At 56.5% G+C, this 11166-nt stretch overlaps 1 protein-coding gene across 1 annotated transcript; it reads left to right on the forward strand.

The window, feature by feature from the left end:
* Nucleotides 1-1039: 1039 nt before the first annotated feature.
* Nucleotides 1040-8048, forward strand: NODAL (nodal growth differentiation factor). The gene is made up of 3 exons (XM_028109503.1): nucleotides 1040-1235; nucleotides 5761-6458; nucleotides 7896-8048. Exons 1-3 carry the CDS (start codon nucleotides 1040-1042, stop codon nucleotides 8046-8048), a joined length of 1047 nt encoding a protein of 348 aa, XP_027965304.1.
* The last annotated feature ends 3118 nt before the right edge of the window (nucleotides 8049-11166 follow it).

An 11166-nucleotide genomic window follows, 5' to 3' on the forward strand; every position in this document is an offset into this window, starting at 1 on the left:
TCTATTTCTTTAAAGGTAATTCCAGCTCTGACCTGACTGCACCACGCAGGGAAGCCAGACAAGGGCCAATTCCGTGCAGGGCTCTGAGAAAGGGAAAGGAGAGAGCGCTGAGCTGAAACCCAGCTTTCCTGCCGGGCACGGACACCACAGGAGACCCTTTTCTCCTGAAATCCCTGGGGGGGTGGATGGGTGCCTGTGAAGGGAAGCTTCTGATGCCACCACAGGTGCTTCACTGACGTGAGGCCGGGGTCCCCCCGTTAGCTATGCCCCAGGCTCCAGCTTCTGCCAAACACCTCCCCTTTCTGATGGAGAAGTCCGTCCTTTGCCCTGGTCGCTCCTGCCCTTTGTCTTCTCCAGGAGAGCCCTTCCATCCCTCTCTGAAGCAGGTCCCTGTGGGCCTTCCTCTGGAGCTCATCTTCCTTGAGCCAGCAACTCCCAGTGCCCAGTCGTTCCCCAGAGCTAGCCCTCCGGACAGGCCTTGCCGGATACGGCCAGGAGTGCTCCTGGAGTCCATCGGGTTGGTGTCCTGGAAGGCTGCACCTGGCCGGACTGGGTGGGGGCCTCGCAGGCCAGTGTGGGGCGAGCCTCCAGGGCCCACCCCTGCTCCCTATCTGGTCCTGTTGAGCCAGACATCTATTTGGAGCCTGGAGACACAGGAAGGGGCAGGGATCCGAGGTAAGGCAGAGCAAGGAAGCCACAATTCTGACCCCAGAGTTGCCGGTGACACGCTTGCTGTGCCTCAGAAACAAGGCCCTTCCTATCTAGAGTAGCCACGTGCCAGGGTGCCCGGGCAGGGCCAACAGGGCGGTCCCCGACCTAACAGCGCAGCCAGCTTGGCCGGTCTCCTCCCTACCAGGCTCGGGGGCTGCCCCGCCCCAGCAGGTGGTCCCTCTGGGGGCCACCTCCACCCACCCCCTAGGGTGGGGGCAGGTATAGGAGCTCAAGGCTTTCCCCAGGGAAGGAGGAAAGAGGCGGGGCAGCAGCGAAGGCCCAGGATATAAGGGGCGGAGGCGGCGCTCGCAGGCCCAGCCAGCCCACCATGCTCGCCCCCCGGCTGCCCTTGTTCCTCCTGCACGCCTGGTGGGTCCTGCGCCAGGCGGGCGCCGCCACGGTGGCCCCGGTGCCGCTCCGAACGCGGGTGCAGCCCTCGTCGCCGTCCCCTCTCGCGTACATGCTGAGCCTCTACCGGGACCCGCTGCCCCGGGCGGACATCATCCGCAGCCTGCAGGCGCAAGGTAGGCAGGCTCCCAGCCGGGGCGCCTCGGGACTCGGGAAGGGCGCCGGGGCGGGCTGCGGGTGGGCGGCCCGGGGCCGAGGGCGCACCGGGCTGGGAGCGCGCGTCCGGGGTCCGGGTCCGGGGTGGCTCGGCGTCGGCACCGGCTGGGCGCGCGGGGTCGGCGGGTGGAGGGGATGGTGGCATCGGGAGGGGCCCAGGGCGGAGAACTTTGCGACCCGCATCTTGCTTCAGGGTGGGCAGCGCGCGGTGCCGGAGGGTGGGAGGCCGACTGCGCCACTGGACCGAGCCGACTTGTTAAATTAGGTAAGCTCGCGGCGCCTCGGTGTGCGCTTCCCTGCAATGGGGACAACAGTACCTCCCTTAGAAGACGGTGGCGAGAGCTAGGTGACGAAGCACATTCGACGCTTAGCACGAAACCGGGCATAGTAATAAATGGTCGTTAGTATTGCTACATACATTTTGTGGATTTCTTTTCTTCTCCCACGTGAGAGTGAATGGGTGCTGCCTGGCGCCGGGAGGGTCTCCGGCTGACTGCGAGCTTCGAAACCCAGCACGGCGCATGTAACCTCAGGGATTAGAGTTCAGAGATCCGGGACTAGAAATGGGGTGCCCCAGAGTCGGGAACTGAGGCAGGCTTGGGAACTCGAGTCCAGGCTGGGAAGGGGTCAGAGTCCCGAGTGATTCGGTTTCGGAGCCTAGACGTGGATGGGGGAAGCACTCAGCGACCATGGTGACTCGGGAGGATCACCCTCCGAAACAGGGCAGGGCGTTCTGGGCGTCGGGTGGGCCGGGCAGGTGTGTGCGGAGCAGAGGGAGCCGTCCCTCCGCGTCCCCTGCCCCTTGCAATCCACATCCTGACGCCTGGGGTCGGGGGCAGACCCCTGCCATCCTGCTCGGCCTGCGGCTCCCTCCGCCAGCTGGGGCCAGACGGCCCTCCCCCTCGCTGGGGCGCAATCCACATCCGATAATCTGATCTAATTGGCCACCCGCCAGCTCCTTGTGGTCTGGGGGTGGGGGCTCCTAGCTCCCTGGCCGGCCACGTCTGGGGTCAGACAGCTGATGACCCTCTCCCGAAGGGTCATCTGGAGACCAGGCAGACTAGGGACACGGGAGGAGTGAGCCGGCTTGGAAATGACTGGAGTGCTCTGCTCAGTCCCTCTAGACCAGACAGCTGGGTGCCGGGAGGAGGCTGGGCAAAGGGGTGCTGGGTGCCCTTTTTCAGTTCACTCGTCCTTCTGGAGAGTTTCAGAAGGTTTGTGGGGGTTTGACAGCCCGGGAGACTGGAACACTGAGTCCTGGTCCCTCAAAGCCTGCTTCCCAATTCCGAGTGGGTCCCTTGCATGTCCGTTGAGTTCTCTAGTTTCCCCTTCTGTAAAGCAGGGGACTGGTTTCTGCCTCATTGGTGTGTACACGCGGTAAAATATACATGACAAAATCTAACATTTTACCTCTTTTTAAGTGTATGGTGGCATTAAGTACATTCAGTGTTGTGAATTGGCTTCATTTTTTTTAAAAGCAGCAAGAAGAGCCTGCCTGGAGGGACACTGATGGAGAAGGAATGTTCTAAACACTCCTTTCCCTCGGGTTTATCTGTAAGCCACCCCAGGAAAGAGGGAAGTGGGTGTTGGAGTCTAACCAAAGTGGGTTTGCATCTGCCTCTGGCCCTCTTGAAACACCCTCAGTTTTCTCACCTGTAATAGCAGTAAGGATTGAAGGAGACCAGGCTCTGCTCGGGAAGCAGATAGTGGCGATTATCCTCCGAGTTCATAACAATGCAGAGTGGATGCTTAATGTCATACCTACACCCTCCTTTCCTCTAGAGCCCCAAGTCCTAACTCAGCCTCAGCACTCTGTCTGAGGGGAGAGAACCCAAGGGCATGGGCCCACCCACTTTCTTCTTTATTTTTTTAAAGATTTTATTTATTCATTTGAGAGAGAAAGAGTGAGAGAGAGCATGAGCAGAGGGAGAGGGAGACGCAGACTCCCTGCCAAGTAGGGAGCCCCACGTGGGACTCGACCTCAGGATGCTGGGATCATGACCCGAGCTGAAGGCAGACGCTCAGCCGACTGAGCCACCCAGGGACCCCCACTTTCTTCTTTAGAACTAGACGTGGGTCTAGATCACACTGGAGCCTGCCTGTGGGTCAACTCTGTCCAGGGCTTGGGTCGGTTTCAGGGTCCATGAACCCTCTCCAGATATTTACCCCAAGTCACATTTGTTGTACAGGTGGGAGCATTCTTAGCTTGTATCAGGCATCAGTGAGCCCCAGAAGATTAGGCACCCCTGTCCTAACAAGAACCAGAGCCAGCTCTAAGAGAACCTATCAGCCCTGTTTCCCAGGGAGCCCTTGGCCAGGGGTGGGGGTCATGGAGTCAAAGACTCCTCCTCACCCGGGGCAGGTGCACTCCATACACATTGTCCATTCTGGGAACAGATGACTTTGCTTCTTTTTTTTTTTAATATCTTATTTATTTATTTATTTGAGAGAGAGAATGAGATAGAGAGAGCATGAGAGGGGGGAGGGTCAGAGGGAGAAGCAGATTCCCAACTCAGCAGGGAGCCCGATGCGGGGACTCGATCCCGGGACTCCAGGATCATGACCTGAGCCGAAGGCAGTCGCCTAACCAACTGAGCCACCCAGGCGCCCAGATGATTTTGCTTCTATGTCCAGGTCCCTCACTACTTATCTGGACACCTTCATTTCTAACCTTGGCCGTCGGCAATAATAAGGAAGTGGTTGACGACAGCCAACATTTGCTGTACCTTGGCTGTGCTGGGCAAAACGCTGTACGCACGTTATCTCAGTAAATCCTAACACTCCCACGAGGTGGATACTGTCACTATCTTCCTTTTACCAAGAGGGAAGCTGAGGCCCAGAGAAGGAAAGTAATCTGCCCAACGTTCAACAGCGAGTGGCAGAATTTGAAGCCTCACAGAACGCACTGGAGGGTTCTGCTCTTAACCTGCTGGGCTGGAATGTCTTCTTCTAAAAGGCCATTTGTGGCTACTTGAGATAAAAAGTCTTTAATTCCTGGTGCAGGTGGCCAGGAGTTGCTGCAGGTCCCACCTAATCCCCAGGTGGCTAGGGGGTGCTGTGGTGGCCAAGGGGGAATGCCTGCCTCCTCCCCATACCTCCGGGGAGAGTTGCTAGCCAGGGGCCGGTTATTGCCCCCTGCAGGTGCTAATGAGGAGGGAAGTGGAAATGAAGAAGAGCCGCTGAAGGTGGGCTGGGAGAAGCTGCCAGGAGGCTGAAGCTGGGACGGCCTCCTTGTAATGCAGTTTGGATTTCTCAGAGAAATTCACTTACCATCTGACCAAAGATGCTCTATGAGACCCTTAAAAAAAAAAAAAAAAAAAGGAAACTGTTAGTGGTCTGCCCAGAGTAGACCTAAATCGGAGACCATCACCACCCTTGAGCTCTATTCACGAAAGGGTTAGTGTTTTTTCCTAAGGGATGATCCCTGAGTTTGATTTAGCGACAAGCCTCTTTATTTCCATGAGGACTGGTGAGGATGCAGGGATGGGTAGGGCATGACAGTTCCCATTGCAAAGAAAAGGAAACTGGGCTTGAAAAAAGTTAAAGGTCACTTTTAGGTGACCTGAAAATCCACAAAAACATGCTGTTCCCAGACATCGGACCAAATTAGTCCAGGACTAAAATGAATGGAATGTGCTTCCCCATTCCTTGTCATCCAGTTTGGGTTGAGTTGTCTTGGGAAGGGGGGTAGAACAGGGCCAGGGGCTGTGTGTGTGTCTGCCCTAGGTGTGGGAATGCCCCTGGCGGGGGGGGGGGGTGGGGGGGGAGGTGATAAGCACCCTGCAGGTAGATGAGAAAGCCCACGGGGTGGAAAACTGCCCGGTCAGCGCAAAATCATGCTTAGAATGCTTGTAGAAGCCTATGCGTCAGGTTGTCAAGAACTCCTGAAGTTTCTGCCTCTGCAGAAACGTAGGAGTGGGCGGAGCATCGGGTGGCCAGTCTTGGGATTCTGCTGCCTGTGTCCCCCTGAGGCCACCGAGCCTTGCCTTTCCATGATACGCGTATCAACCTCAATGTGCCCACGAAATAGGCCACCCTTTCCAATGAGAAGGCGGAGCCTGGGAAGGTGACTTGCTCAGGGTCACAGGGTCGGTGGAGGCTGAGGGTTTAGGTCGGAAAGCTCAGGGTTTGGCCAGAGAGCAGGGAGAACTCATCCAGTTTCTACCAGTTGTTCTCCAGCTCTCGAGTGTCTTGGAGGGAGCCGCAGAACGGTGACATGATTTGGAGTTTGGGCTTTGCGGTTGGGCAAATCCAGGTTCATTCTTAGCTCTGCCACCTTGTGCGGGTGATTTAACCTCTCAGGGCTGTGATTTGAATCGGACTAAAGTGGACTCCACGTTCCCAACGCCTAGGGGCTGGGCTGAGAGCACCGAGAGGATTCCTATCAGGTTAAGGCTCCAACACGAGCTCTGGTGGTTGTTACAGCAATGAGGCTGCAGGGGGCCCCCACTCACTCTGCTTCCTTCCCGGTTTTTCCCCACCCAGATGTGGAGGTGGACGGGCAGAACTGGACGTTTGCTTTTGACTTCTCCTTCCTGAGCCAAGTGGAGGATCTGGTGTGGGCTGAGCTCCGGCTGCAGCTGTCCAGCCCTGTGGACCTGCCCCCTGGCGTGCCACTCTCCGTCGAGATTCTCCACCAGCTAAAGCCGGATGCGGAGCAGGACCCAGCTGACTGCCGGGAGCATCTTCGGATGGACCTATTCGCTGTCCCTCTGTCCCAGGTCACTTTTTCCTCGGGCAGCATGGTCCTGGAGGTGACCAGGCCACTCTCCAAGTGGCTGAAGCACCCTGGACAGCTGGAGGAGCAGATGTCCGGTTTGGTTGGAGAGTGTCAGCAGCGGCCTCCCACGCTGCCCGTCGCCAGTGCACTCCTCATGCTCTACTCCAACCTGTCCGCGGAGCGGAGGCAGCTGGGCGGCTCCACCTTGCTGTGGGAGGCCGAGAGTTCCTGGCGGGCCCGGGAGGGACAGCTGTCCCAGGAAAGGGGCAGGCGGCACCGTCGACACCACTTGCCGGACAAGAGCCAGCTGTGTCGGAAGGTCAAGTTCCAAGTGGATTTCAACCTCATTGGATGGGGCTCCTGGATCATCTACCCCAAGCAGTACAATGCCTATCGCTGCGAGGGCGAGTGTCCTAACCCCGTGGGGGAGGAGTTCCATCCGACCAACCACGCGTACATCCAGGTGCGGAGCCCTGCCAAGGGGAGGGGTGGCAGGGGGCTGTGGGGGAGAGGGGGCCATACTGCCCGATCGGGGGGTGGGCACAGGACTCTGGCTTTGCTTGTAAATTGCTGTTCATTCGTTCCCTGTTATTCGGGCACCAACAGTGTGCCGGCTCCTATCCTGGGAGAGACTGATGGCCTGTGACACGATCCTCAGAGGGCCTACATGCAGCCACGCCCCCTTGGGTAACCTTGAACACCTTGCTTCCTTAGGTCTTCTTCCTTGTCTTTCATAAAATTAGGGGTGGAGGGTGTAGACTAGAAGGCCTCCGCTTCTCCCCAGCTCTGACTATTCTAGGAAAGGACGTTCAGAATCTGGACGCTGGGAATAAACCTGGCTTTGATTCGTACATATTAGCTGTGTGAGATTGATCAAGTTGCTTACTCTGTCTGAGCGTGACCTTTCCCGCCTGTGAAAGGGGGATGGCAATGCCATAGTTCATAGCAATGTTGTAGGGTTGGTTAAATGAGATGAGATGTATCCCGTGTGTGTATCTGCTGGCTGGTGACCGGCACGTTGGATGATGTGTCATCACTACTAGAAGTCTGTGATTCACCGATGGAATGGGGGCCACATTTGTGGGGCCACGGTTGGGGTAATCCTGTGCTAGCCACTGTACTTTTGCCACCTAAAACAGGAGTTGGACACCGTTTTGCAGTAGGGAGGGCCCAAGACTACCACCACGTGCCACTAATCGGCCTAAGTTCTAGAAGGTGGTGGAGGAGAGCAAAGGGAGAATGAGAGGGAGGGAGCAGAGAATAGAGCCTAACATGGTGGCCCTGATATTGGGGTTCAGAGGCTCTGGGGAGCATGTGAGCTGAGCTCGTACAAGGGAAGCACCAGTGGGGCCAGAGCCCTGCAGGACCTTTCCTAGGCAAAGGCCTGAGCCTCTCCTGGGACTTTGCTCCATGAACCTCCCTGCTGCATGATCAGGGGGACCCCCAGTGACCCAGAGAGTCCCAATAGCAACTCTGACACTCGGATCCAAAAAGAAAGACCTCACTGGACCACAGGGATGGGGCCCAGTTCCAGAGGGCCAAGGGATTGTTACCTTTTCTCCTACTGACTCTATTTGCCCTTCTCTGGGCAACAAAGCAAATCCCACAAGAATTTCCTCATGACTCTCTTCTGCTTCATGTTTCTGGAACGAAACCAGGAGTTTCTTGGAATTGGCATGGACTCTAGACTAGAACAATAGGAGGACATGTCTGTTTGCTACTGCTCTACCCAGATACAGCTTTTAGAATCTCCTGTTTAGCTCTTTTTTTAAACAGCCTGTAAAGTTACTTTACATGTTAAGAGTTGATGATGTATATTGGCAGGCTGATTCCTTTATGAGAACGATTTTCTTCTGCTTTCATACCCAGAAACTGATTTTAACTGACTTTTCTCCCCCAGAGTCTGCTGAAGCGATACCAGCCCCACCGAGTCCCTTCTACCTGCTGTGCCCCCGTGAAGACCAAGCCGCTGAGCATGCTGTACGTGGACAATGGCAGAGTCCTCCTAGACCATCATAAAGACATGATTGTGGAAGAATGTGGGTGCCTTTGAGGGGATCCTGGCGGGGTCCGGATTTGCCTGTTCCCTGGGAGTTGAAAGGTCCTAGAAGACACGAGAACCATCTAACGCAATGAGGAGACACAGAGGGGGGAAGTTTGCTCTTTTTGCCAGAGGGGGAAGAGCTGCCTGCCCTGTAAAGGAAGGCTCTGTGGGGTCAGGCTCACACAGAGGCTACTGTCTGTTGGGAGAGAGAGAGGAGCAAGCCTGGGCGGCAGGCTGGTCGGCTGTTCTCTTTCCTGAAGAGACAGTGGTGACTAAAAGCAGTAGGGCAAGGGTTCTTTACTTGACTTCTTAACCTATGAACCCTCAGAAATGATATGCAAAAGTTGGGGCGTACGTGCATTTATCTTTGAGGTAGGACAGGTTACCAGCAACTTTTATGTATTCTCAAAGGTGGTCTTTGACCACCCCCACCCCTGCCAAGATGAAGTTCACTGTGTTAAAGGAGAAACAGTTGGCTCTTGCCTCCGGCTGGTTTAGGGAAGCCCCCACCTGTTTCGGGCCGGCCAGTGGCGATCCGCTGGCCTTGTCTGGAGGCTCCCCGGGGTGGGTCTTTGCTAATGAGTTGCACAAACAATACAGCCATTGTGAAGTCCTCCTAGGCCAGCTGGTGCCTTTGCAGGGAGAGGCAGAAACTCCTCCAGAGAGCTGCCCACGCTGGACTCCAGGAGTGGAGCCCTCAGGCACCCCCCAGCCAGCCTGCGTGGGCACACACAATCCGAGTCTATTAAAGTTGGTGAGAGTTCACCTCGGTCTCTCATTGTGTGCTGTTAATGAGGCCCCTGAGCTTCCCGTCCAGCAGGGGCGAGGGTGGCCTAAGACCTGGCTTATGGTCACACCCGGGCCGCTGAGAAGCTGTGTGGCCTCAGGTGAGTGATTCCTTGCTCAGCCTCCTCCTATGAAGTGCTATAACATGTGTGTTAGCAGGTCCTACATCACAGACTGTCCTCTGGGCCTTATCCCCATCTCCCTCTGCAGCTTACGAAGCCTGCTGAGCCCCAGGCCTGCCGTACCCTCTCTCTCTAACCTTTACCCGCTCTTCTGTTGGTCAGGGTTCACAGTCGGGCTTGATTTCGGGTTCCACCTAGCAGCCCAGCAGAAGGAACCCCACCTTTCTTGTGGGAAGCTCTACCCAAAGCACCTGAGCACAGCTTTGCCTTTTGGATGAAAAGACCCCAAAGGCAGCGATCCTGTTTCTCTTTTAGCTGACCTCATTGAGCATTGCCAGAACAGGGGCTGTTTCTGTTTGGCGGGGTGAGGGGGCCAATCTAGCGGGAACGCGAGTCTATGGTAGTTCTACCCCTGCTTCCCCAAGAAGCCGGTCAACTTCTGCTCCAGGCTTAGGAGAATGAGCCCCATCGTGTGGGAACCCCTCCTGACCCGATTACAGCGTTGGCTGAGTCAAGGTAGTAATCCTGGCCTAGGCCAAGGTTGGCGAGGCTAGAGCCAGGCCTGGGCTTGAGAAACCTCAGTGCCCTGATTCAGCAACCAAGCCGCTCTAGCTGCTCCTTTCCTGGGGTGGAAATAGACCTGCGGTCACCGCAATCCCGAATCACAATAGGGTTCTGCAGCTGACTCTATTCAGAACCCCTATGAGGCCAGCTTTTTATCCTGTCCGGAGGTCCCGGGGCCTGACCACACAGCTAGGAGGGGCGGGGTCAAGAACTCGGCTCTGGTCTCTGGAGCCCTAGGGGCACTGTCCTTAATAGCAGCTTAATTGCTCCCCTACTTTGGGGTCAAGGCCTAGCCTTTGGAACCAAACATTTGGACCCAATCCCACTACCACACCGAGGTTCTGGGAAGTGAAAATCCCAACCCTGGGGCTTGAAAGCGTCCTCCTTACTAAATAGGTGCCCAACATTTCTTCTATGGCGAGGGCCAGGAAAGCGAAAGTTCAAGCTCCTTGCGGCCATGGCTGTGGGAGAGTTTACAGTCAGCAGCTCCACTGACTCAGAGCAAACCTCACTGACGAGGCCGGCAGGCACAAAGGAGTGGAACTTCGTTTTGCTGAGCCCTGCTGAGAGCTCCGTCCTGGGCCTGTCGGCAGTGGGTCATCGTGCTGCAGGGCCAGAGGCGTTTGGGGCCAAGCCTGGCAACATGGCTTCATGCCCCGCGCCCCGTGTGTGGAGGAAATACTGCCCCCGAGAACGGAGTCCTGCCCTAACCAGGGGGCCAGATGGGGCTCTCACAGAATGGTTATTTTAACGTGCTCTCAAGGCAAAGGTCTACTGTACTGAGCCGTGCCAGGCTGGTAGCTGAGTGGGAACAATTGGATGCCTTACTGTCCTTGGCCGGGACAGGGGGTGGGCCTGGAGGTACATAGGAGTGGAGAAAAGGAAAGACTGGAAGGAGAGAAGCAGAAACGGGGGCTACATGGGAGGCGATTGGGACTCCAGTAGCACCACTGTGGGGGTTTGCCTCCACCTTGTCTCCCCTTCTCCCCCCCCCCACCACCCCATTCCTAAGTTGCCTTGGAAGTTAGCATCCTACCTGCCTCTGTGCAGAGGAAAGGATGTATGAAGTGCTAGCAGAAGGGTTTGGCCCCATCTTCCCCTAAAGAGTCCTTCCAGAGGTCCCAGGGCTGAGTGGTGGGTGCAGCCCACAGCCTGCTCCACGCCCAAATTCGCTCACTCCCAAGGCAAAGGAGGCCCAGCTGGCTGACCTCTGGCCGCCACGCCAACTGGGCTGTGCTCCAGCCCTTTCCCGAACTCTTCATGTGCCAGGCCCCAGATTAAGCAAAGCCTTCCTTGAGCCTCACGGCCACCCAGAAAGGGGTAGTTCTTAACCCTCGCCTACCTGAGAGAATCCTGGCAGAAGGAATGCGGCCTCTAAGCAGCTTGGCTGGACTTCAAGGCTGGCTCAGTCTGAAGCCTCAGAACTAAACCTCGCCGCTGTCTGGACGGGAAAATGTTTCCTCTAGTCCACTTTTACTCTGCGGACCTCTGTTCGCATCTCCAACGGGACAGAATTCTTGTTCGCGGTATTAATACGGGGGACTCACTGGTTTAATAATAGCAAGGAATTGGATGCTCCTGCAGCACAGCCTAGTTTAGGACCTCCGAGGGGATGCATTTCTGACAGGTGCCCCTGGGGGCACAGGCAGCCCTCT

This window comes from Eumetopias jubatus, unplaced genomic scaffold, assembly GCF_037043125.1.
Source record: "Eumetopias jubatus isolate StellerSeaLion01/CBP00866 unplaced genomic scaffold, mEumJub1_p1.0 scaffold_17, whole genome shotgun sequence".
Taxonomy (NCBI): domain Eukaryota; kingdom Metazoa; phylum Chordata; class Mammalia; order Carnivora; family Otariidae; genus Eumetopias; species Eumetopias jubatus.